At 40.6% G+C, this 27217-nt stretch overlaps 2 protein-coding genes across 6 annotated transcripts in view; both read left to right on the forward strand.

Annotated features, from left to right (window-relative positions):
• The first annotated feature begins 548 nt into the window (after positions 1–548).
• On the forward strand, positions 549–3268 carry LOC116855054 (basic salivary proline-rich protein 4-like). Its single transcript, XM_032837408.1, has 4 exons — positions 549–562; positions 2363–2635; positions 2723–3143; positions 3209–3268. Exons 1-4 carry the CDS (start codon positions 549–551, stop codon positions 3266–3268), a joined length of 768 nt encoding a protein of 255 aa, XP_032693299.1.
• The window catches only part of BBOF1 (basal body orientation factor 1), a 39442-nt gene continuing 15383 nt past the window's right edge, over positions 3159–27217 (forward strand). For all 5 annotated transcript variants that reach the window (XM_032837505.1, XM_032837503.1, XM_032837508.1 and 2 more), the window contains exons 1-5: positions 3159–3337; positions 6710–6938; positions 12990–13055; positions 15590–15733; positions 24764–24844. In XM_032837505.1, coding sequence (XP_032693396.1) covers positions 3276–3337; positions 6710–6938; positions 12990–13055; positions 15590–15733; positions 24764–24844 — 582 coding nt within the window. In that variant the 5' untranslated portion in view covers positions 3159–3275. The remainder of the gene's footprint in view (positions 3338–6709; positions 6939–12989; positions 13056–15589; positions 15734–24763; positions 24845–27217) is intronic.

Below are 27217 nucleotides of genomic sequence, written 5' to 3' on the forward strand. Positions count from 1 at the left end.
ATAACCACAAATTTAAAATTTAAATTTAATTTCTGGGTTTCTAACTGATATGAATACTCAAATTGGTGCTTTATTTTTATTTTTTCTATATTTTATTTATTTGACAGAGAGAGACACAGTGAGAGAGGGAACACAGGCAGGGGGAGTGGGAGAGGTTGAGGTAGGCTTCCCGCCAAGCAGGGAGCCTGATTTGGGGCTGGATCCCAGGACCCTGGGATCATGACCTGAGCTGAAGGCAGATGCTTAACAACTGAGCCACCCAGGCATACCTCAAATTGGTGCTTTAAATGATCCCTCTCTTTCCTTTAAAGAGTCCTCTTGGACTAGAGAAGGATTTTGTCAACTGTCAAAGGACTCTTATTTGGGCTTTTTTTGTTATTCTAATCACATTTTGCTGTTTTCTCCCATGTCTCTCCACCTGAGAGACTCCATCACTGCCCAAACTTCAAGCCGATAGATGATCCTGTCATCAGAAAGAGACTCATACATGCGGTCTCCCTTGGATTCAGCTGCCTCTGCCTTTTGTAACCTCTCTGTATATAAGCCCAATGTTGGCCCATAGGTAGGGACAGCTCTACTTCTCTATTCAGCTGGAAGAAGTTACAGAAGATGAGAACTTCCACCTCAGGAACCTTAAAGATTTAAGGGTCAAAATTTTCCAGGGGGGAATGATGTAGAAAACAAAAGCAGAAAAAAAAAAAAAAAAAGAAAGAAAGAAAGAAAGAAAGAGAAATTCTCAAACTGCCTTACTACTTACAACCCATTGACAAGTCCTTGAAACAGGCAGAGTGACATTCCTCTAGGAAATCAGCTACCTAGATGTCGCTAAGGGCAAAAGGCAATCTTAGCCTGACTCCCCAGGATCTTGTGGTCTACTTTAATATATAAAAATTCCTCTGGAAACTTCCTCTATCTCTACTCCCCCACCAAGATACATATTGGTAATCATCCCCCAAGGATATGGCCCACTGATATACATCTGAAGGGTCTCATGACTAAGGGTTTACTAGACAGTAAGTAATAAATGACCTATTTCAAACAACATCTAGGCCCCTCAAGCTCCTGGAAACCTTGCTTCCAAAATTCCTTAGAGACTTAAGCTATCCCTAACCCCCTCCCAACTTGAAAATAATCAACCACTTCTCATGACTCCAGTGCAACTTTTTCTGGCCACAGGTCCTGTCCCTGTGCTTTAATAAAACCACCTTTTTGCACGAAAGATGTCTCAAGAATTCTTTCTTGGCCATCAGCTCCAAACCCCACCATTTTCCTACATCGGAATGAATAAATCATGGGAACAAAGGGGACTTAGGGAATACGGTAACACACAGAAAATACAATGGTACTGTAACAGTATTTTACAGTGACATATAGTAGCTACACTTGTAAACACAGCAGAGCCTATAGAGATGAATCACTATGTTGTACACCTGAAACTAATTTAACACTGTGAATCAACTATACTCAAAAAATCGGGGGTTGGGGTGCCACCTGGCCGGCTCAGTCTCGAAGCCTAGGTCTTCCTCCCTGGGGTCATGATCCCAACGTCCCAGGACAGAACCCCACATCCGGCTCCCTGCTTGGCAGGAAGCCTGCTTTCCCTCTCCTACTCCCCCTGCTAGTGTTCCTGCTCTGGCTGTCAAATAAATACTTCTTAAAAAACGGGGAGGGGGGGTAAGCTAAAATCATGCTAACACACGCTGTATCTAAAAACATTTTCAGGGGTACCTGGGTGGCTCAGGTCATGGTCTCAGGGTCCTGGGATCGAGCCCCACATCCGGCTCTCTGCTTAGCAGGGAGCCTGTCTCCCCCCCCCCCCGCCCCCCCCCCCGCCTGCCTCTCTCCCCCCTTGTGATCTCTGTCAAAAAAAAAAAAAAATAATCTAAAAAAAAAAAAAAGGCATTTTCAGCGCTCATTAACAAGTCAGCATGTTCTCTCTATCCACAGAATTAAAAATCACAAGCTACACAGCTGGGGGTGGGGGGAAGGAAGGGGGCATCAGGACAAAGACGTGGAGAGGGAAGATGTACAAGGAAGTTTTCAAGGAAACCTTAAATTCAATTTGAAATGTAGGATAACGCACAGCAGTTTCAGTCGCACGTTTCCTAAGGCTCCCAGAATTCTGTCACAAGTTTCCCAAGCATTGTTCTGGCACGCAGAATTCCCTCAATGACTAACTCTCACAGAATGAAGGCATAATCACGGAACTCCTCCTCTGAAACAAAAGAACAATACTTCCGAGCACGCCTTTTCACAGGTGTGCTCAGGAAAAAAGAGAAAAAAACAAAAAACAAACAAACAAAAAAAAAACCAAAGAACCAAAAACCGGAAAACCAAAAGGCCAAAAAGTTCCAACTTGCAGACCGGGGGCTGTGGCAAATGGGACTCCGGGGGCCGTACTGGGCGGGCAGCGTCGGACACACAGGACAGAATGGGCCTGTCCCCAGAGCTCTTCTCGTGGCCCCGCCGCCTTTCCCACCCCAGGTGACAACACTTTTGTCCTCGTCGGAGCCCCCTCCGACCCCAGCCGACAGCACTTTTCTCGGACGCCCCGCACGCGCTGCCCAGAGGAGGCTGCCAGCCGCACGCCCAACCACCCCTCTCGGAAAAGTCCTCCACGGCCTCACGAGAAAGTGTTTGGCCTGGCAAGTCCGCAGAATGCGCCATCCCTTCCAGAAGTAGCCAGAGTTAGAAACTAGGAGAGGGAGGCGGAAACCAAAAGAGTCAAGAGGGCAGCCTCGGGAGAGGACGAGGCGGAGCCTGTCCTCGGCCACGCTGGCTGCGGCGTGAGGCAAGGGGGAAAGCGCTGCAAAGTCGGTGCAGGGGGCGCTCGGCCGCCCGCGGTTGGGCGGCCGGACTCTCAGGGAAGCAAGCCTCCTGAGGCTAGGGCGTCCCGACCATCGCGCCGCCGGAAACGCCCGGCCTGTAGGACGCCGCGCCGCGGCCTCGGACCGGGCGGTTTCGAACCCCCGCCTGCCAGCCTGCCCAACCGCGTCCCCGCCGCCCGCACACTCACCGCGCGCGTGCGCCGCCACGGCGCGGCCGCCCGCCGCCCTCCGCCCCGGGCGCGATCTCAGCCCCGCCCCCGTGCCCGGCCCGTGGACCGGGCCCCTTGCGGCGACGGCGTCGGGGCTACGTCACGGGCGCGTGCGCGCACGGGCAACGACCGGGACGGAACGTTACCCGCTGGGCGTGCTGGTTTCCTTAGAAACGGAGCCGCGCCGGGGAGGCGGTGGAGAAACGAGGGCTACCTTCGGGCCCCTGGTGAAGCCAGGATGCCGACCAAGGGAAAGGATAAAAGGAAAGGCAAGAGTAAAGGCAAAGGCAAAGACAAGAAGTAAGGAGAAACCACGCTGGGGTCCCCTTTCCCTGAGCCTGCCCTTGGGGACTCGGGGCTGAAACAGGTGGGGCGCTGGGGATGGCCGGCTGGTCAACTGCCCTTCTCTTGCTCTCCTGGGCTTCTGAACAGGACAGCCCCGTTGTTCCAAAATTCCCCAAATGCATGCGAAACTGTACTGCTTTGATCTAAACAATGGAGTGTGAGATTTGGGACCCTGAATAGTTTAGACACAGCCCCTGCCTATGTGTATGCATTAACTATGGAGGCAGATAAGTTCCCAAAGAATAAAATACAGGAGCAAATGAAATAGGGGATCGTGAAAAAAAACCCACAGAACTGGGAATGGGGAGGAAGGGTTGGTTCTGACACTGAAGAACAGAAGGTCAGCATAACATTTCTTGGTATAATGAAGGTCCTCTAGACCAGCAATGTCCTGTGGGGTGTTGATCAGCATGTGTGGCTATTAAGTTAAAATTAGAATTTAAAAATCAGATCTTCTGTTGTAGTAGCCACATTTCATACACATTTCAACATGTGGCTACTGGCTACTGTATTGGACAGCCTAGATATAGTACATTTCCATCACCACAGAAAGTTCCCTGGGACAGTACTGCTCTAGACCAGTGGTTCTCAACTGGGGGCGATTTTGGCTCCCGGGTACATTTGGCACTATCTAGAGACATTTTTGGTTCTCATCTGGGAATATGTACTACTGGCATCCAGTGGGTAGAGACCGAGGATACTGTTAAACATCCTGCAATGCACAGGACACCCCCCACCTGCTCTCCAAACAGAATCATTTGGCTCAGGATGTCAGTAGAGTCAGGGTTGGAACCCCCTGCTCAAGATTGTAAGCTTCTCTAGAATAGGCATTAAGTGTATTCACCGTATCTCCAGGACCTAGCAGAGATCCTGGAACATAGTAGATGCTTATTATTTGTTAAATAAATTAAGGGGTCTGTTTGTATATGCTTCAACTTGAATCTTCTCTTTTTTCCATGCGAACTATGCTCTGGATTCATTCTTTACCCTCCCACCCCAGCCTGAGAGACCACTGTGGTGTAGTTGAGAATATCTTAAACATCTAGAGAATCTCTGGGTGACTGAAGAAGTAGTTCCATGGGTTGTTTTTTTTTTTAAGATTTTATTTATTTATTTGACAGAGAGAGATCACAAGTAGAGAGGCAGGCAGAGAGAGGGGGGCGAAGCAGGCCCCCTGCTGAGCAGAGAGAACCCGATGCGGGGCTCAATCCCAGGACCCTGAGACCGTGACCTGAGCCGAAGGCAGAGGCTTTAACCCACTGAGCCACCCAGGTGCCCCGTTCCTTGGGTTTTTTGAAGGATTCCTTTTGGTTCAAAGGAAAACCTAAAAGATGTGAACAAATTGGGTAATTGTTCAGGTTTCCACAAGCTGGTCAGAACATTGGCATTGCTCTAGCACTAACCCTTTCCACGCTTGGAGTTGCTGCTAGATTGCCACTGAATCTACTGGGTGACTTTCGGGGTTTGTGGGAATCCCACATGGTGTCCAGCATCAATCACTATAAATGGGACCAAAAGGGAATCCCCCAAACTTGTAAAGTTTATAAGGTAACTTGTTTAAAGAGAGTAATACATTCTCAGTACAGAAAGTTTAGGAAACATGGAAAGTCAAAATAGAAAACAAAAATCACCTGTAATCCTATCATCCAAAGATAACCACTACTATCATTTGAGGATATTCTTTTTCTTCTTTATAAATGATAGCCCAGTGTACCTATTTATTTTTAGCTCCCCCCTCTATTAATATAAGTATTCTTCTGCAGTGTAATTTCTTTCTTTCTTTTTTACATACTTGCATAGTTAAGCACTTTTTAAAAAAAGATTATTTGAGAAGGAGAGAGAGAGCATGAGCAGAGTGAGGAGGGAGTGAGAAAGAGAGAATCCTTCAGCAGACTCCTCAATGAGCATAGAGCCGGGACCCTGAGATCATGATCTGAGCCGAAGTGAGATCATGACCGGTGCTGGGTTAGACAGTTAACCAACTGAGCCACCCAGGTGCCCCAGTCAGGCCCCAGTCTTGCACTTTTTTAAAGTGTCAAGGGCTTATCCCATTCTCGGAACTCACTAACCTATGTTTTCTATTTTTGACCATGTATCAACAGTACATTTATCAACAATGAGGAACATTGAGGGTAACAGACCTTGTATTCCTTGGATTTTCCATGACTCATAGTTTGAGAAATCCTGCTTTGTTTTTACAGTCAGTATTAGTGGTTGCTTTATGAGAAATCCTAGGTGCATGAACTGTTCTGAGCAGCTTAGACCTGATACCGTCAGGGAGTAATTGGATGATTATAGCAAGGCAGCCTATCACTACTGCCTAAATCATGCTGGAAAGGAAGGTCAAAGCTATAACAGGTTAAAGGGTTGGAGATGGGGCTGGCCTTAATTTGAAGAGAACAGAAAGGAAAGGGATTGAGAACCAGGAGTTGGTGGGGATGGAGGGTGACAGTATAGAAAGATCCCCACAAATCTGTGTGTGAAAATATTTAGAATTCAAATACAGGTAAAGTTCTTACTATTATCTAAATATTTATGCATCCAGTGCCTATCATAGATAAGGGACATTTTTTTTTTGTTAATCCTCATATAATAAATCTTTGTTTTGAAAAACTTTCCTTTTGTCACTTTAATCCTTGAAGACATACTTTACTATTATTATTTTAAATTTCTTTTTACCTCTATATAAATGATAATGGTTTGTTTCTCAGCCATTCTTGAAGTTTGGTACATTGTGGCACCAGCCAATAAAGCATTTAATATACTCGTAACTTGATCTTTTGTCCAAGGTCTAGCCAGGAAATCCACCCCCATACACACACACAACCTAAAACAAAACCAAAACTGGAGTTGGAGTACGTGGAAATTACAGAACAATGGACTTAAAGTTACACTACGAATGTAGTATTATGCAGAAGGGGAACTAAGGTAATGGATTTGCAGGAGTGAGAACTAAGGTCTAAAACTGATTGAGTAGGAACAGAAGTGACAGTTCAAATATGAGAAAAAGAAGTAAATGAAAAGATGTGAAAGATTTACGAAATGAATGTGACTTATGCCTCCCCTCTTTGTTTTTCCAGTCCTTTAGAGTAATGCTCCAAAGTTCCCCCTTCTAAGAAGTCACCCACTTAACTCCCTTATCATAAACATGTATTTCTTTTTTTTTTTTTTTAATAAATGTGTATTTCTTATTAACTCATTCACCCAACAATATTTGGTCATATGTGCCAGGCAATGCCAACCAAACAAATAGTAGTAAAAAGAAAGGTAAAATTCTAATATAGTAAAGAAATGGTTATATACTGTCAATGTCCTCTTCCCATGCAGGAAGATAATAAAAGCTGATGAATCTGCAGTGGACAGAGCCAAGGCCAATGCCTCCCTTTGGGAGGCCAGGCTGGAAGTCACAGAACTCTCTAGGATTGAGTATCGTGATACTTCCCGGAGACTGGCAAAAAGTAATGAGGACTTAAAGAAACAGCAGTATAAAATGGAAAAAGACACAATGTCTGTATTAAGTTACCTGAAGAAGCAGGATCAGGAAAAAGATAATATGGTAGGTAGGTAGAAACTCTCCTGAGCCTCAGTAACTACCTCTGTCATATGTGAAGCAGTATGTTATTTCTGAATGGCTTTACTGTTAGAATTGGCTCTTTTATTTTCAGCCCTTATCCCATTGTTTTCTTTTTTAAAAAGATTTTATTTATTTATTTGACAGAGAGAGAGAGATCACAAGTAGGCAGAGAGGCAGGCAGAGAGGGGGGGAAGCAGGCTCTCTGCTGAGCAGAGATGCCCATGCGGGGCTCAATCCCAGGACCCTGAGATCATGACCTGAGCCGAAGGCAGAGGCTTAACCCACTGAGCCACCAAGGCGCCCCCCCCATTGTTTTCTTGTCTGAAATAAAGATTGATGGTCATAAGGGAACATTATGATCCATTTTATTTTAAGAAGAGAATAGGTTATGACCTATATGTTTTTTAAAAGATTTATTTATTTAAGGGGGGTGGAGAGATGGAGCGCTCACACAAACAGTGGGGAATGGTCAGAGGAATAAGGAAAGAGAATTCTCAAGCAGACTCCCCCCTAAGCGCAGAGCCCAGACATAGGGCTCCATCTCACATCCCCAAGATCATGACCTGAGCTGAAATCAAGAGTCCCAAGGCTAAACTGACGGAGCCACTCTGGTGCCCCTGACTGATATGTTTTTTGATATTGATACTTTTAATGATTTGTAAAGCAATTCATTAAAGACTTTTAATAATCCCATGTAGCTACTATTATCATTGCCATTTTATAGATAACTGACTTTCCAAAGGACAGATACCAATTTACGCTCTACCTGGGTGACCCAAAGTCACACAGCTCATGGGTGTTAAAGTGGAATTTAGGTGCAACTCCAAATTCTTCTCTTTCCCATCTGCCTCTATGAGCTGCATGAATATTACTTATATATTTGCTTATTGTCTCTTTTCCTGATTAGAATGAAACCTCACAGAAATAAAGGATTTGGAGGCTTTTTAAACTGTTGTTCGGTGCTACATCTCCAACACCTAGTACAGGCATAGCACATAGTAGGCGCTCATTAAAATATTTTTTGCATGCATAAACGAAAGGCTTGTGAGTGTACTGATACTTTGAAAAAGTTAATACCAATCAAAACTTAGTTTAAGATGAGCGTGAAAGCATATTACAGAAGATGAGCATGAAAGCATATTACAGAAATCAGGTAACTGAACATTTGTCTTGATGTTGTGAATTTTGTTAAAGTAATTTTTATGCACTACTGTTATTTTTTTTAACCTTCTTTTCAAGGCAACTTCCATTTTAAAAATTACTCTTTCAATAGTAGGCATTATTAAAATTGTCTTCTATAAAGTATTATTCTAAAGTAAGCTTTTAGGTCAAATAATTTTCCAAATACATAGAAGCTTTGTGGCCTGCATTAGCTGATTGCTCTTCATTTATCAGTGTCACTTGTATTTCCTGATTTTCATCTGCCTTCATATATCAGAAGTCAGCATCTGGTTATAGCAAATAACATAATTTTCTTATAATCGCAGATGCCCATTAAAACCAAAGAGACTATCTTGGAAGGAAGATGTAAAGTAGATTCAATATATCCTGTTTAACTAGCTCTCCTAGAGTTGTGTTACTCATTCTACTATATCCTAGAAATGTGTCATTAAGTTTTATTTAAACTGTTATAGTCTTATGTTAATTATAGAAATATTAGAAATGAAACGTGTTTTGGAAACATATCTTGAACAAAATTAGTGTTTTTGCATTTAAGGCTTTGTTCATGCACAAAATCTCATATTTCACACATGACTTATATGACTTAGAACTGTCACAATTTATATCTTAGAATTTTTAGGTTTTCCTTAAACTAGTCTACTTACAACAATACTCCACTTATGTACCCTCTGATTCTATAACCATGTCAAGGAATTGTTAGTTTCAAAAGCTACTCAGGTTTCCTACAAAAACGTAGTAGAAGCCTTGGACAAATGATCGATTCCATGACCGGAGCAGGGAAAGTAAAAGATAAGCCTGGAATCATGTATGTAATCACCTGTGTAAGAGGTGAGTAAGAAAATTAAAAGGCAGGGTAACTGGCTGGCTCAGTTGGTGGATCATGTGACTCTTGATCTCAAGGTTGTGAGTTCGAGCCCCCATGTTGGGTATAGAGATTACTTGAAAATAAAATCTTTTTCTTTTAAATTTTATTTATTTATTTGACAGATAGAGATCACAAGTAGGCAGAGACGCAGGCAGAGAGAGAGAGGAGGAGGCAGGTTCCCTGCTGAGCAGAGAGCCCGATGTGGGGCTCGATCCCAGGACACTGGGACCATGACCTGAGCCGAAGGCAGAGGCTTTAACCCACTGAGCCACCCAGGCGCCCCTTGAAAATAAAATCTTAAAAAAAATTAAAGGGCACAGGTACTAGCTTGAAGGGGCTCCCACTGGCCAAATCTGAAACAATCAAAATAAATGATGATAGTAAAAGATTATAATCCACTGAATGAAATAAGTCCATGAGTGCACAGTGCTAATAAAATGTACCTTAGTAAATAAATAAATAAATAATAAAATTAATAAATACATTCTACTGCTTACAGTAGAATGTAGTAAATTATTAAATTTCCAAAGAATGGGGAAGTTAGGTACTGGCACAAAACCAGACACATAGATCATTTGAACAGAATAGAGAACCCAGGAATGGACCCTAAACTCTATGGTCAATGAATTTTTGACAAAACAGGAAAAAATATCAAATGGAAAAAAGACAGTCTCTTGAACAAATGGTGTTGGGAAAATTGGACAGCCCCATGCAGAAGAATGAAACAGGACCATTCATTTCCTCACACCATACATAAAAATAGACTCAAAATGGTTGAAAGACCTAAACATGAGATAGGAATCCATCAAAATCCTAGAGGAGAACACAGGCAGCAATTTCTTCAACCTTGGCCACAGCAACTTCTTGCTAGACATGTCTCCAAAGTCAAGGGAGACAAAGGCAAAATGAACTATTGGGACTTCATCAAGATTAAAAGCTTTTGCACAGCAAAGGAAACAGTCAACAAAACCAAAAGACAACCTATGGAATGGGAGAAGATATTTGCAAATGACAAAGGGCTAGTATCCAAAATGTAAAAAGAACTTATCAAACTCAACACCCAAAGAACAAATAATCCAAGAAATGGGCAGAAAACGTGAATAGATATTTCTCCAAAGAAGACATCCAAATGGCCAAAAAACACATGAAAATGTACTCAACACTTGGCATTAGGGAAATACAAATCAAAACCTCAATGAGATACCATGTCACATCAGTCAGAATGCCTAAAATTAACAAGTCAGGAAACAACAGATGTTGACGAGGTTGCAGAAAAAGGGGAACCCTCCTACACTGTTGGTGGGAATGCAAGCTGGAGCAGCTACTCTGGAAAACAGTGTGGAGTTTCCTGAAAAAGTTGAAAATAGAGTTACCTTACAATCTAGCAGTTGCACTACAGGGTATTTACCCCAAAAATACAAATGTAGTGATCCAAAGAGGCACCTGCACCCCAATGCTTATAGCAGCAATGTCCATGATAGCCAAACTATGGAAAGAGCCCAGATATCCATTGATTGATGAATGGATAAAGGAGATGCAGGACACACACACACACACACACACACACGAATATTACGCATCTATAAAAAATGAAATCTTGCCATTTGCAACAACATGTATGGAACTAGAGGGTATTAGGCTAAGCAAAATAAATCAATTAGAGAAAGACAATTATCATATGATCTCACTGGTATGTGGAGCTTAAGAAACAAGGAGAGGACCACAGGGGAAGAGAGGAGAAAATGAAACAAGGTGAAACCAGAGAGGGAGACAAACCATAAGAGACTCTTAATCATAGGAAACAAATGAGGTTGCTAGAGGGGAGGAGGGGTAAATGGATGAGGTAACTTGGTGATGGACGTTGGGGAGGGTATGTGTTGTAATGAGCACTGGGTATTATATATGACTGATGAATCACAGACCTGTACCCCTGAAACAAATACTACATTATATGTTAATTACTAGAATTTAAATAAATTAAAAAAAAGGATGGGGGAGTTAAGTCACCATTTGGCATCATGGTAATAATTGATATCATCAAGAATCTTCAATGGATGCTGAAACTAATGGTAAAAGTTTGATGAGCAGAAGGGTACTTGCATCATCTCAACGTATCTTTCCATAAATTACTTAATAATTATAAAAGGAAAAGTTGTAACTTTTAAGTGGAGAAACCTAGAAGACATAGTCTAACCAACCGATAAAAATTAACATCAATTACCTCAGGATGTAATGCACTGAAAAGCATACATCATCACTTAGACAGTATATGCCTGCCAAAAATGCATAATCTGAATTCGCTCATGCAGAGACATCAGACAACCCCAACTCTGGCTGCTATTCTTCAAAACTGTCAAGACCCTAAAAGACAAAGTCTGAGAAACAGTTCCAGATTAAAGGAGACTAGGATACATGATAACTAAATGTGATGCATAATCAAGGATTATATCCTAGACCAGAAAAATATAAGTTGCAATACAGGACACTACTAGGACAATGGGCAAAATTAGAATATGGACTATATATGAAACAATAGTCTTATATCAACGTTAAATTTTCTGATTTTGATTACTGTGCTTCTAAAATAATGTCCTTTTTCTTTGGAAATATATTCTAAGGTATTTAGGGGTAAAGAGGCATGATGTCTTAAACTTACTCAGTCCAGGAAAAAATGTGTATCATTTATATATTCATATATTCATATTTTAGATAGATCTATCTATGCATACATAGAGAGGGACAACACATTGGGCAAAACTGGGTGAAAAGTATATGAGAAATCTTTGTACTCTTCTTGAAACTTTTTTTCAAAACAGCTACCCAGATAAGAGAAATGTAAATCAAAACTACAGTGAGATATTACTTCATGCCTCTTAAGATGGCTACTACTGTCAGAAAAATAGAAAATAACAAGCACTGGGAAGGATGCAGAGAAATTGGAGCCCTTGTGCACTGTTGGTGGGAATGTAAAATGGTGCAGCCATTATGGAAAACAGTATGTAGGTTCCTCAAAAAATTAAAAATAGAATTACCACATGATCCAGCAATCCACCTGTGGGTAAATTTCCAAAAGAATTTAAAGCAAGATCTTGAAGAAATATGTGTGCACCCATGTTCATTGAAATATTATTCACAGTCAAGAGGTGGAGGCAACGCAAATGTCCACCAACAGAAGAACAGATAAAGAAAATGTGGTAAATACATAAATAGAATATAATGCAGACTTTCAAAGGAAGAAAATCCTGTTACATGCTACACATGGATGAACTTCAAGGGCATAATGCTAAGTGAAATAAGCCAGTCACAAAAGGACAAATACTGTGTGTTTCTACTCACGTGAAGTATCTGACACACTCAAAATCATAAAAATGAAAAGCAGAAAGGTGGTTGCTAAGGGCTGGGGAGTAGGTAGGAGAAGAAATTAGCATTTCATAAATATAGTGTTTCAGTTTTGCAAGAGGAAAAAGTTCTAGAGATCTGTTGCACAACATCGTGAATATATGTAACACAGCTGAACTGTGTACTTAAAAACGGTTCAGATGGTAAACAAAATGTGTTTTTTAGAAAAGATTTTATTTATTTGACAGAGAGAGAGATCACAAGTAGGCAGAGAGGCAGGCAGAGAGAGAGAGGGGGAAGCAGGCTCCCTGCTGAGCAGAGAGCCCGATGCAGGGCTCGATCCCAGGACCATGAGATCATGACCCGAGCTGAAGGCAGAGGCTTTAACCCACTGAGCCACCCAGGTGCCCCTGTTTTTGTTTTGTTTTGTTTTTTAACACAAAAATATTGGTTATTCAAGCAACTCTGAGGATAGCCAGGTTTTAGAACTGGCGATAGCAGGTTGAAGGCATGGACTATGTCCCCTTTTCTCTTCTCTCCAACTAAAACATAAGTTTTAATATCATGCAAATACTAGGCTACTTAATAAAGGTAAGATACAGGGCAATTTCTTTACCTTCTTGACTCTGTATTTCCAACTTCTACAGATTGAAAAACTGAAACAACAATTGAATGAAACAAAAGAAAAAGCCCAAGAGGAGAAGGAAAAATTGGTGAGTATGTAGGTACATTAATGCTTTCACTTACTGGGTGGTCAGGTTTCTGGCAAGCTCAGATATTTAAGGCACAGAAGAGTAAGGGAATAGGTCCTCCAAGTAGTTCAGTGACTTTAAAGCTCACACACTTTATTGTATAGAAGCTCAAAAATAACATAAAATTATGTTTTTGTAAAAAATGATCTGGTAGTAGTGGTGCTACTGAGTTTGTCCATTCTTTCTATGGCTTTTCAGTAGACAGAGGTAGGAAATATGTACTTTTAAAAGATTATATAATGAGCCCATACCAATGTTTTCAATCCAGATGTAGGAGTACAGGATTTATTACTTGATCTGAGTCTCCTTTCTCCCTCACCAAGGGTCCTGTTTTTTTGGTTTTTTGCAATACAGTGATAGCAAATTAATTTATTTAGTACTTTTCCATTCCATATTACCAGGAGAATTGATTTCAACTTTCCTTTTGCCTACATCAGACTGGTTAGTATTCAAAACTGTACCACCAGACTCCAGAAATGATTTGATCATGGCACATTTCACATCACCAGAACCATCTGGATAGATAGGCTGAAATAATTTGTTAAAAGCTGTGCCTCCCTCCACCTTCTCAATTTTTCTTCTTTGATCTCACTGACCAGTTTATCCCAATTTCTTGCATAATGAGATGATGATGGATATAAATTCCTTATGTCTGCTATGAACTGTTTTTGGTTTAGACACATCTCCTTGCCCCCTTTGCTTTTCCCATCTCACAGCCTCTGTCTCGATTTCATTTTAATTTCTTTTTTTTAAGTACTTTAAATGTGCTCTGTTCTGGTATTGTAGGATGAAGAAGTCTGTTTCAAACTGTGATCCTCCCCAGGAGGGAGTCTCATCAAAGCAGACACCTCTTTTTCTGATAATCCCACATTCATGTTATTCTTCTGAACATTCTTGATTTGACCATTCTTGATCCCAACTGTAATGATTACTTGAGCTATTGTTTGACACCAGTCGTACTCAATTTTTGACTGATGAATCCTCTGGGACGCAGACACCTTGGATTGATCCATCCTGAGCTTTTTGACACCTTTTAATCCAGACAGCGAAATCAGGATCTGCCCTATCTAATTCCTGTTCTGGAAAAGTTCTAGAACAACAGCATAGTTTTTTCATGGTATTCGCATATCCCTTTTCTCAGCATAGCAGTGGAATTATTTGGATTAAGTTCAAGAGATTCCTTTGCCTCAGCAACAACATCATGGTAATTCCCTAGAAGAGCGTGATAATAAGTTTGTTGACAATAATACTGTGCATCATCTGGCTTATGTTCCAAAGCCTTAGTCAGCTTCTCTAATGCTACCTCGGGGTCCTCATCAATCAGAGGATCTGAGAAGCTCCAGAAACACTTCTGGGCTTGCAGGTCCCGTTGCAGCTGCTGCCATCCCTAATAATCGCTGTTGCTGTTAGAGCTGCTACCCACAAGGTTATGAGCTCCCCCACCCCCCAAGGGGGATGTTTTTCCAAAACTCCTATTCTTAATGATATTGGTATAATTGAGTAGTTGCTTCAAACCTCAATACACCTAATACCAATATTACCACTAACATAGATTAGTGGAAACAGTTTTAAGATTTTAGGGGGTGCTTTTCCCCCTTAGGATATATACCAATAGGGATCTATGATCAAATTACATCACCATTTGAAATAATTCCTGTGAGGTTATGCCACCAACTCAAGAACACATTTTGCTTTTGACTTTTAGAATCACATTAAATTGTGCATCTAAAATTATATAATTACATAAACTATTTATATGGCTCCAAAGTAAAAATCTATCAAAATGCTGTATTCTGAGAAAACTAATTCCTATCCATTTCTTCACAATATACCAGAGTATATTGTCAGAATTGATTTTTGCCAGCATGATGGGTGAGAAAGGGTATTTCAGTGTATTTTAATTGTATTTCTATTATTATGAGCTAGGTTGAGCATTTTTTCAGGTTTGAGGGTCATTTGCCTTTCTTTTTGGTATTTCCTTCATTTTAAAAATTGTGTTATTGACCCTTTCTTCCTCCACTTCCTCCCTCCTTTTTTTCTCTCCTCTCCTTTTCTTCCTTTTCTACCCTTCCTCCTCATTCTCAGCCTTCTCTTCCTCCCTCTTCCCTTCCTTTCTTTTTTCCCAACTTCTCCTCCTTTGTTGATTTATTAGAGATATTGTCCCTTCCTTTATCTCTTGGTTCACTAATTTTAATTTAGGGTTAGGGATATTATTTGTCTTACAAATTAAAGATGTTTTTAGTCTTCTCACTCCTCTTTTTAATAATTATCTGCATTTTCTGTGTAAGATCAGCTCATTTAAGAATTTTTTTCTTATTCAAGGCACTTGGGTATCTTCTAACAAAAAGTGAAACTTTATGCAAAAATAAAAAGGGAACATTTCTTCAAAGATAGACAAATGGCCCAAGGCTTCAAAGGGAACACAACTCTGGGGTTTCTGTTCTTTTTCCTAACTCTTTTATCTAACTCATTTCCTAACTCATTTTTGCATGCAGGAACAAAAGTATACTGTGCAAATAAATGAGCTGGAGGGACAGTTCCATCAAAAAGCCAGAGAAATTGGCATGATTCAGACAGAGCTGAAAACAATAAAACAATTCCAGAAGAGAAAAATCCAAGTGGAGAAAGAATTAGATGATGTAAGTTTCTTTATTTCTTTAAATAAAGGCGATTAGAATTAACGACAAGCATACCTCGGAAATATTGCAGGTTCAGTTCCAGAGTGCCACAATAAAGTGAGTATCACAGTACTTACGTGTGCAAAAGCCTTCATAGACATTTACTCCTGTGAGATGGTAAAGGACTCCCTTTGACACTTTAGAGGTTATCTGAGAGAAAGTGGAAGACATAATGAGTGTAGCACCAGGAGCAAGTCTTATTTCTAAGACTTTTCTTTTTTCTTTTTTTTTTTAAAAAAGATTTTATTTATTTATTTGACAGAGAGAGAGATCACAAGTAGGCAGATAGGCAGCCCGATGTGGGGCTCGATCCCAGGACCCTGAGATCATGACCTGAGCCTAAGGCAGCGGCTTAACCCACTGAGCCAGCCAGGTGCCCCTCTAAGACTTTTCTAAGCATTTTTTTGTGACTTTACCAAATCTTAGCCAACACACCCTTCCACATTAATCAGCAATTAAACCTTTGGAGTGATTTCAATAAGAAACGAATTACAGGGGCACCTGGGTGACTCAGTCAGTTAAGCCTTTCTTTGCCTTTGGCTCAAGTCATGATCCTAGGATCTGGGATCAAGACCCAAGTCAGGCTCCCTGCTCAGTGGGGAGTCTGCTTCTCCCTCTCCCTGTTTTCATGCTCTTTTTCTCTCTCTCAAATAAATAAACAAAATCTTAGGGAAAGAAAGAAAGGATGAATGAATGAAAGAAAAGAAAAGAAAAAAGAAGGAAGGAAGGAGGGAGGGAGAGAGGGAAGGAAGGAAGCAAGGAAGGAAGGAAGGTAGGAAGGAAGGAGTAAATTACATATCTTGGGAAACATTAGGGGCATGTAGCAAAGTCCTAAAGAAAAATAGGTTTAGACTGATGAAGGATGATTTTAGAACATTTTAGAAAACTCAATAGGTACTTTCTGAAAGTTTCACTGACCTTGCTGTACTTTTTCTCTTTCCATCCACTCAGCTCAGAATATAGTTTTATTGCACTAATACCAATGTAATAAATGGCACATTTATGCTGGGGATAGTAGCTGAAATCAGCTTTGTGACTTTGGGCAAGTTACTTAACCTCTCTATACCTTGGTTGCCTGATCTGTAAAATGAAGATAATAAGGGTTACTCATAGGCTCATAGGGTTGTTTTAAGCACTAAATGAGTTCATATATTTAAAGTGCTTAAAATAGTGTATGTCATGTCATGAAAATTATATTTATAGTGGCAGGTAGCTTTTTGCGGACAAAAGTCCGGTTTTGTAGCATTTGCTGATTTCCTTAGTATAAATACTTTTATTATAGCCAATTCCAAGCTACCAACACTTTAACAACATGCTAGCAAAATTTCTGGTATGAGCCTGCTCCAATGTGCAACTGAACATTGCTGCTATTACTGGTAATAGTAGTAATATTACCACCTAAGATAACCATATTTCATGTAGTGGAGGGGCTAAAATTTGGTGCTCTGAAGTCAGATGGCTAGAGTATACTGTGTTTACTCCTTGGATATCTTGTTAAATTTCCTCATTTGAACCATGGAGGTGAGAATAATGGTACCAACTTTAAAGGGTCATTGTGAAGACTAAATGAAATAATCTGTTTTAAATTCCCAGCAATGTGTGGTAAATATTACTTGTTGCTGATCCTGCCACATTATTACTATTGCTAAAATTATGATTATAACCATGAGTATTATTTAAGGCCCTTCCACCATCCCTTTCAGTGCCTCTCACTCTTGGGCATGGTGTTCTCCAAGCATGCACTACCTCTCAAGCCTCCTTGAGCTACCCAGAGCCCCATTTAACAAGAAGAAGCTTTTTTTTTTTTTTTTTTAAGATTTTATTTATTTATTTGAAAGAGAGAGACCACAAGCAGGCAGAGAGGCAGGCAGAGAGAGAGGAGGAAGCAGGCTCCCCGCAGAGCAGAGAGCCCGATGTGGGGCTCGATCCCAGGACCCCTGGACCATGACCTGAGCCGAAGGCAGAGGCTTTAACCCACTGAACCACCCAGGTGCCCCAAGAAGAAGCTTTGATGGGAAACCAGAGTTCCTGCATCATTTCTGTTTACCATTTAACTAATTGCCAAATCAAAAGGGTATATGAGAAATGAATAAGTCAGATGAGGCAATGTAGTACTTAAAATTATGGACTTCATGTTCTGGTTCTGCAGCTGATAGCTGTATGGCTTTGGATAATCTGTTAACTTCTCCTGGGTCTCAGATTCTCCACTTGTAAAATATAGCTGTAATATCATGTGTCTCCTCTTAGAATGTTGTATGGAGGGGCGGCTGGGTGGTTCAGTGGGTTAAAGCCTTTGCCTTCGGCTCAGGTCATGATCCCGGGGTCCTGGAATCAAGCCCCGCATCGGGCTCTCTGCTCGGTGGGGAACCTGCTTCCCCCTCTCTCTCTGCCTGCCTCTCTGCCTACTTGTGATCTCTGTCAAATAAATAAAATCTTAAAAAAAAATGTTGTATGGATTAAATAATGTAATATGTGTGAAATACTTAGCACATTCATTTCCACTAACCCTTGGTTAGAGTAGTAGCATAGTAGTTATTGATGTTTATTTGTTTTTAATTACATAGCTTTAAAAATCTTAGTAGAGGGATGCCTGGGTGGCTCAGTCAGTTAAGTGTCTGCTTTTGAATCAGTCCCACATCGCATCCAGTTCCTTGTTCAGCAGGGAGCCTGCTTCTCCCTCTCCCTGCTGGTCCCCCTGCTTGTCTGCTCTCTCTCTCTCTCTCTCTGACAAATAAATAGATAAAATCTTTAAAAAAATAAAAATCTTAGGAGAATACTCTTAAAAACTCTAATTAAAGGGGTGAGTTGGCACATTAAGGCAAGGTAAGAAAGGAGAAGACACTTTCTTAGACTGGAGGAATTGGAGGAATGTGTTTTAAACTCTTTCTGTCATAATTGCAAAGTTATCTCAAACCTTCCCATTAGGGCTTTTTTATGAACTTGATAGCTTGTTGCTTTGTTCTTATAACTTGCTTTAAAATTGTTCTTAATTTCTTTTTTTAAAGATTGTATTTATTTGGGGCGCCTGGGTGTCTCAGTGGGTTAAGCCTCTGCCTTTGGCTCAGGTCATGATCTCAGGGTCCTGGGATGGAGCCCCATTGGGGCTCTCTGCTCAGCAAGGAGCCTGTTTCCCACCCCACCCCCCGCCGCCTGCCTCTCTGCCTACTTGTGATCTCTGTCTGTCAAACAAATAAATAAAATCTTTTAAAAAAAGGTTTTATTTATTTGAGAGAAAGAGAGAATGAATAGTGGGGAGGGGCAGAGGGATGGATAGAGAGAGAGAGAAAGAGAGAGAGAAGCAGACTCCTTGCTTGCTGGGCAGGAAGCCTGACATGGGCCTCCATCCCAGGACCTGGAGATCATGACCTGAGCCGAAGGCAGCTGTTTAACCCACTGAGGCACCCAGGTACCCCAAGTTTCCAGACCTTTAAAGTCCTTAAAGTGTTGTCTTTAATTTTGTAAACTGAGGAGAATAAAAGGAGCCAAGTCATCTATTTGCATATGTCCTTGTCACTCCCCACTAGTTCCTAGATTAGTACTAATAATAAAACTTGCAGAGTACCTGGGTGGCTCAGTTGTTAAGCATCTGATTCCTGATCTCAGCCCAGGTCTTGATCTCAGGAGTGTGAGTTCAAGCACTGCATTGGGCTCCAGGATGGGCATTGGGCCTCTTAAATAATAATAATAATAATAATAATAATAGTAATAATAATAATAACAACCAACAATAATAAAACTTGCTAAATGAGTGTTATAAGGCAACCATCTAAAACTAAATCCTTTCATGAAGTTCATGGAATCATAGAACTGGAAGAAACTTTAGGGCTTATTTAAGCCTTCTACCGACAAGAAAACAGACACAAAGATGTTAAGTGACTGTCATGGTGAGTTATAGAGCTGGCAGCAGAGGCCCAGTGATCTGAATCCCAGTGCAGTACCTCTAGTCCTACTCCCTCTTTTTTCACCTGCATTAGTAACCTGTTACTGCAGAAAGTCTAGAGCTTAAAACCATGATAAACATTTGTTAAAAGCACAGTTTCCACGAGTCAGAAATTTGGGATCAGTTTAACCGGGCAGTTCTGGTTCAGGGCCCTTCATGAAGTTGCAATCAAGATACCAGCTCGGGCTTCAGTCATCTGGAGGCTTGATTAGAGCTTGAGGATCTGTTCCCAGGCGCCAATTCACACACTGTCAGGTTGGAGCCAGTAATTACTGGGTGGCCTCAACATCTTCCCATGGGGGCCTTACAAAGGTGCACTGAGTGTCCTCACAATTTGGTCCATGACTTTACCTAAAGCGGGTAATCCCAAAGAAAGCCAGACAGAAGCTATCCCTTTCTTGACCTAGCCTTGGAAATCATAGAAGTTGCTGATATATTTTAAAACCACCACAGGACCACAGACCAAAGTATGTATTGATGCAGGAATGTTCTGATCACCTCTCTGAAGAATCTTCTTTAGTATTTCTCTATTGTAAAACCCAGTATTTTCCAGATGCCTTGGTGTTAAAGTCAAGACCCCACACCTACTTTGGAACATTAATTTTCTCCTTGTACCACACCTCCCCATGTGCACACCTTTTAATCCACCCAAACTGGATATTAACTCATCCCTGAAGTCTTTTTTAGCCATTTCTACATAGTTCACAGTGTTTCTTTTAACTGGAATATATCTCCAGTAGATCTTTATCCATTAAAATTATCCATTAAAAATTTACTTTATCCATTAAAAATTATTAAAATAAAAGCTCAGATCAAATTCATGTTCTCCTTAAGGTGGTCCTGAGAGTCATGTTTAAAAGTATTACCTTTCTTTAAAAAAAAAAAAAAAAGAAAGGTTGGGGCACCTGGGTGGCTCAGTGTGTTAAGCCTCTGCCTTTGGCTCAGGTCATGATCTTAGGTTCCTGGGATCGAGCCCCACATTGGCTCTCTGCTCAGAAGGGAGCCTGCTTCCCTTCCTCTCCTCTCTGCCTGCTTCTTTGCCTACTTGTGATCTCTGTCAAATAAATAAATAAAATCTTTTAAAAAATTAAAAAAAAAGTAATGCTTTCCTTCCATTTATGATAGCTTGGATGAAACTTGAGGGTATTATGTTAAGTGAAATAAATCAGAAGGATAAATACTGTGTGATATCACTTATATGTGGAATCTAAATAGAGCCTAACTCAGGGAAACAGAATAGATTAAAGGTTACCCCAGCTGGTAGGGAGAGGGATACAAGGAGATACTGGTCAAAGGACGTAAGCTTTCAGTTCTAAGATTGATAAATTCTCGGGAATCTAATGGACAGCATGGTGATTACAGCTAATAATCCTGTATTATATATTTGAAAGTTGCTAAGAAAGTAGATCTTGAATGTTCTTACCACAAAAAAGAAATGACAATTAGGTGACAGTATGGAGGTGTTAGCTAATTCTATGGTGGTAATCATTTTGCAATATTTAAGTGTGTCAGATCAACACATTGTACACTGTAGATTTATACAATGTTATATGTCCATTTACCTCATAAAGCTGGAGAAAAGGGAAAAAATAAAAAGATTATTAGCAAAAAAAGTAATAATTTTCTTTGTGTGTTTCCAAGCATTTTGTATCTCTTTTATACCCCTTAGCCCATTCTACCTTGATATATTTATCATTTGTCTTATCTCCCCTGCTAGGTTACAATCTTTGAGGCATGAACCAGGTTGTTTCTTTGTATTCATTGAAATGTAAGATACACAGTAATGCTCCATAAATCTTTGTTAAATGCTGAGTAGGTGTTTTCATTAAAAATGTAATTAAAGGAATATCAAGTTTTCTACTAACTAGATGGGAAGAATCCTTTCATAATATATATGCATATCAAATCATATTATATACTTGAAATACTGTAGTGTTGATAATTCCTCAAAAAAGCTTAAAAATTTTCTAAAAGGAATATAAAAAAATTATATGAAAATGTTGAAGACTGAATCAAGTTAAGATCCATAACTTTGTTTGGAACTCTCAAAATAGCTATCAGAAGTATAAGTATAGGTATACATTCTGAATCAAAGTGAATTAACTAGTGCATATTCTAGTGGGCTGCTGGTATGATTTCTTTTTTTTAAGAACAATGTTGCCACCTAATGGAGAAATAGATTTTGGACTTTTCAAAAAGGGGCACAGGCCTGGAAGATTGGAAATTCAAAGGCAAAAGATACTGGGCTATGGGAAAAAATAAGGTGGTTCTCTGGAATCCCAAATATGGAAGAATTAAGGCAGGTATAGGGATGTGTGAACTTAAAATGGGAAGGAGGTGTATACATAACAGGAGAAAATTAATTATAGTGTATATATAGAATTCATTATACAAATTAAAAGAGGCTAATTAAATTTAGATTATCACAAGTTATTCAAAGCATAAATTTTAAAGAAAAAACGATTTCTATATGATTAACAGAAGGAGTATACAATGGTAGGTTGCAGTTATTTTTAATAATTTGTTTTAGTTTTTTTTTCTTTTGACAAATCTAGCTGGTAAGAAAGAAGAAAATTAAGCCCTCCCCTGACAATTATACTACCTAGAGATACCTGGTAAATATCTTGGTTTATTTTCTTCCCCTTTTTCTTCCTCTATTTAGAAACATTTGAAAATTGGAGTGCCTATGTGTCTCAGTGGGTTAAACGGCTGCCTTCAGCTCAGGTTATGATCTTGGAGTCCCGGGATCTAGTCCCACATTGGGCTCCCTGCTCAGAGGGGAGTCTGCCTCTCCCTCTGTCCCTCAACCTGCTCTCATGCTTTCTCTCTCTCAAATAAATAAAATAAATACATAAACAAATGAGGTCATTATGTACCGTTAACTGACTCTTTTACTTTAATTGTGAACATTTTTCAATGCCATTACATATTTTTCTTTCTTTTTTAAAAAAGATTTTATTTATTTATTTGACACAGAGAGATAATGAGAGAGAGAGAGAGAGAGCATGCGCACAAGCATGGGGAGTGGCAGGCAGGCAGGCAGAGGGAGAGGGAGAAGCAGGCTCCCTGCTGAGCAAGGAGCCCGCTGATTCGGGGCTGGATCCCAGGATCCTGGGATCATGACCTGAGCCGAAGGCAGCCGCTTAACCAACTGAGCCACCCAGGTGCCCCAATGCCATTACATATTTTTCTATAAAATCTTTTGACTAGGTGCATAGAATTCCACTGGGTAGATGCATCATGATTTATTTTTTTTTTTTAAGATTTTATTTATTTATTGACAGAGAGAGAGGGATATAGAGAGGAGGAGGAGGGGCAGAGGGAAAGGGAGAGGAGCAAATCTCAGCGCAGAGCCACGCACAGGGCTTGAGCCCATGACCCTGAGATCGTGACCTGAGCCAAAATCAAGAGTCTGATGCTCCACCAACTGGGCCCCCCAGGGGGCCCAGTGAATCATGATTGGTTAATTGGTCCCTTGTTTTTGGACATCTGGACTGTTTTCTTTTTAAAGAATATGTAACAATCTTTTTTTTTTTTAAAGAATTTATTTATTTATTTGAGAGAAAGTAGGAGCGGTGGAAGGGGGCAGAGGGGGAGGGAGAAGCAGACCCCCCACCGAGCAGGGAGCCTGATGTGGGACTCAACCCAGGACCGTGGGATCATGACCTGAGCTGAAGGGAGATGCTTAAGTGACTGACTGGCCCAGATGCCCCTGGACTTTTTTTAACTTTCCACTATTATACACCGTTATGTATAGTAACAATATTCTAAGTAACAATATTCTTCTAAGTAACAATATTCTTCTCTATCTGTAATTAGCATTTAGGATAACGTCTTAGAAATGGAATTAAAAAAATATTTATTTATTGGGGGTGCCTGGGTGGCTCAATCGCTAAGCGCATGCCTTTGGGCTCAGGTCATGACCCCAGGGTCCTGGGATCCAGCCCTGCTTGGCAGGAAGCCTGCTTCTCCCTCTCACACTCCCCCTGCTTATGTTCCTGCTTTCGCTGTATCTCTCTCTGTCAAATAAATAAATAAAATCCTTTTCTTTTAAAGATAATAATAACCAGCCTTTATATTAAATGGTTACTATTCTAGGTACTTTATGTGCATTGTTTGTTATTTAATCCTTCCCACACCCTATGAGCTAGTTACTATTATTATTCTTTTAATTCCTGGAAACCTGAGACTTAGAGAAGTGAAGTGATTTGCCAGGGTAAAACAGCTGGTAAGTGAGAAAGATCTATCTCATGGGGAAGCTCTTCTCTACTGCCTTTTTTTATGGCATTAAGATTAGATTGAGTATGCCTGTTTCAGCCTGTCTGCCAGGAAATGTAGACTATAGCATCATAGCTTTAAATTAGTTTACCTTTCTTTGCCTAGAGAGTTTTATGTCCTTTTTATTCCATGCATACACGTTTTGAGGACAGAAGGCTCTATCTGTGGGAATCTTAGGGAAGTGTGTTTTAGATTAATTCTAGGAAGAATTTTCGAAAAATGGGAACTATGAAATACTAGTCTAATGAATTAATGAGATTTGAATTAGTGATACTTCTGTCCCTAGATATTTTTCTCATACAAGGAATCCTATATTAAGTGTGACTCTTAAGATCTCTTTCTGTTCTAAAATATTATTTTTAAAAAAGTTTATTTATTTAAGTAATCTTTACACCCAACATGGGACTTGAACTCATGACCCCAAGATCAAGAGTTGCATTATCTATCCTCTGACTGAGCTAGCCAGGTGCCCCAATTCTAAAATATTATGATTCTATCAGTCTACATGATATTTAAAAAATATGATTATGAGAACAACTTGTCTTGGGAACGGTTGCTCATGAATAGCTTTTATAAAAACTCAATACAGATCTTATAAGTCTGTAGAAGATTGGTCTGCAAGATGGTACTCAGGGGCAGGGACATGGAGTTTTTCTGTGTTCAGGATTAAGAAATAATGTCTAACAGAAAATGTTTCTTTATTGAGACTTTTCCAGGAATGTGCCTCAATCCCCCCATTTCCTATTGATCTTTTGTTGTTGTTTTAATTATAGCTGAAGGAGAATTTAAGGAACACAGAGAGGAAACATCAGGAGACACTTCGAAGACTGGAGGGCAGGTTTTTTGAAGAAAAGGTACGACATTTTGAGTTAATTAAGAAATATTTTATTTAAAAAATATTTTGTTTACTAAAAGGATATAAGTATCTATATACATTCTGAGACATGTGAACCTTTCCTTTGGATCTTATTAGAGAATTGTTTATCAAGTCACAGCAGAATTAAAAACAAAAACAAAAACAGGGAAAACAAAACCTGTTCAGGATATCTCAATGTTTAGTCCTTTTCCCCCTCTAGTTAGAGATTCTTTCTTTAAAAGATTTTATTTATTTTTGAGAGAGAGAGAGAGAGAGAGAGAGGATGAGCATGAGTAGGGGAAGGGGAAGGAGGAGAAAGAGAGAGAGAGGAAGATAGGGGAGGAGGGGAGAGTGGGAAAGAGGGGGAGGGGTAGAGGAAGGGGATAGGGGAAAGAGGCGGGAGGAAGGGGAGAAGCAAACTCCCTGCTGAGGAGGGAGCCCAGTCCAGGGCTCAATCCCAGGACCCTGGGATCATGACCTGAGTTGAAGGCAGATGCTTAACTGACTGAGCCACCCAGGTGCCCCTAGTTAGAGATTCTTGAAATCCTCAAGAGGGATTGTCATCTTACCAAGATTTCAGGACACACCCCCTGCAGCTTGGTGTTCCCCTGGTGGGAGCCCCATGTACCACATTATATAGGGGGGCTAGGATGGGAGAGGTCATTCTGGTACACATGAAGGTGTTTCCCTGGTTAAGCCAAGCTAAACTAAGGGTGTTAATAAAAGGGGGCTCAAAAATGTTCCTTAGCATATCACAAACTGCCATGTTTCTCTGTGCTTCTGATGTAATTCTCCGAATTGTGGAAGTGCACTGGAACACTTCTCTTCTACACAGGCTTTTCAAAGGAACCATGGTTTTTCTTTAATTCTTCTAATTTTTCATTCTTGGGAAGAACTGAAGACATTTTTTTTTCAGAAATTCGTAGGGATGTAGCAAGTTGAGAGTGGGGCTAATAAGTACTCATATCAGGTTAAGATAAAGGATTTGCTTCAAAAAGTGGCTCTAGATACTCAGTTGATGTAACCTAGGAGTGGGACAGGAGCAGAATCTTGGTGCTTTCCCTCTGGGGCACTTCCTGGCACTGTTAGGAATGGAAGTCCTCAGGCATGGGCTGCTTTCAATTGCCTTTTCCAAAACTCTGTCCCGCCCTAAGCTTGATCTCTTCTCTGCTAACTGTAGCATTCTACAAACAAAGGTTAGGAGTGCTTGGTCAATTTATAGCGTACCTGACTGACAGTGCTTATATAAATAGGATGTTTATGTCTGGAAGTAGGTGGCTGCTGGCCTTTCCTTCATACATGCAAGATGGTTAAGGCAGCTCTAAGATTTGTCTGTGTTGAAGGCAGGAAGAAGGGGAGGCTCCAGCTGTTGTAGCTTTTCTTTTTGATCTGCAAACCAGAAAAGCTTTCCCAGAAGCTCTTAGCAGATTTCTTATCACATCTATCTCATTGGCCAGAACCATGTTATATAGGTTGCTGGAAAAGCGAGTGTGTTTTTTTTCTAAACCCTAGTGGGAACTGGGAAGGAAAAGGGAGGATGGGAGTGAGTGCTGGGATGGCCAGCTGCAGCAGTAGCCATCTCACCATGTCAGGTGTAAACCACCTGGTTAAGTATGGACTCCTGAGCTGGCGTGAACCCCAGTGCTGCTGGCTTATGGCAGCCGGCTTTCCAGTAAGCTTTTCAGACTGTAGCGCGCTCCATGCTCCACATGGTCATATGAAAGACTTCCCTCAGGTTATTGGTGTTTTGTTTTGTCTCCCCATTTAATCCTTTCTGTCCCCTGAACCACCAAGCCCTTTCCCAATGGCATATTTTTATACTTTGGTTTTCCTTTCTGGAATGTTCTTCCTCCAGCTCTGGCTCTTCTCATTCTTCAGAGCTCAAATGTTATTTCCTCAGAGATAAAGTCCCTAAACCCCAATCTGAAAATCTCCCTCAATTACTGTCTGTGTCATTAACTCACTGACTGCATTGACAGCATTTATCACAGTCTATTCTCTTATTTGTTTACTTACTAGGGAGGTGGTACAGCGTCACCTTGCCTGCTATGAATCTCTGCTCTGCCCCTTATAAGCTATCTGATTCTGGGCAAGTCACTAACTTCTCTTTCTACCTTTTGTTTCCTCAATCCTTGTTTTTGGATAATAATGGTGTCTAGGGGCGCCTGGGTGGCTCAGTGGGCTGGAGCCTCTGCCTTTGGCTCAGGTCATGATCTCGGGGTCCTGGGATCGAGCCCCGCATCGGGCTCTCTGCTCAGCGGGGAGCCTGCTTCCTCCTCTCTCTGCCTGCCTCTCTGCCTGCTTGTGGTCTCTCTGTCAAATAAATAAATAAATAAAATCTTTAAAAAAAAATAATGGTGTCGAATTCTTA

This window comes from Lontra canadensis, unplaced genomic scaffold, assembly GCF_010015895.1.
Source record: "Lontra canadensis isolate GAN:19392208 unplaced genomic scaffold, GSC_riverotter_1.0 scaffold98, whole genome shotgun sequence".
In the NCBI taxonomy this organism is placed as follows: Eukaryota; Metazoa; Chordata; class Mammalia; order Carnivora; family Mustelidae; genus Lontra; species Lontra canadensis.

Excerpts from the sequence above, each read along its gene's own strand:
- LOC116855054 (XM_032837408.1), top strand. Across the intron at positions 2,636-2,722 it reads CCACGGCCTCACGAGAAAGT|AGTCAAGAGGGCAGCCTCGG; the intron begins GTTTGGCCTGGC and ends GGAAACCAAAAG. Across the intron at positions 3,144-3,208 it reads GCGTCGGGGCTACGTCACGG|AAACGGAGCCGCGCCGGGGA; the intron begins GCGCGTGCGCGC and ends TGGTTTCCTTAG.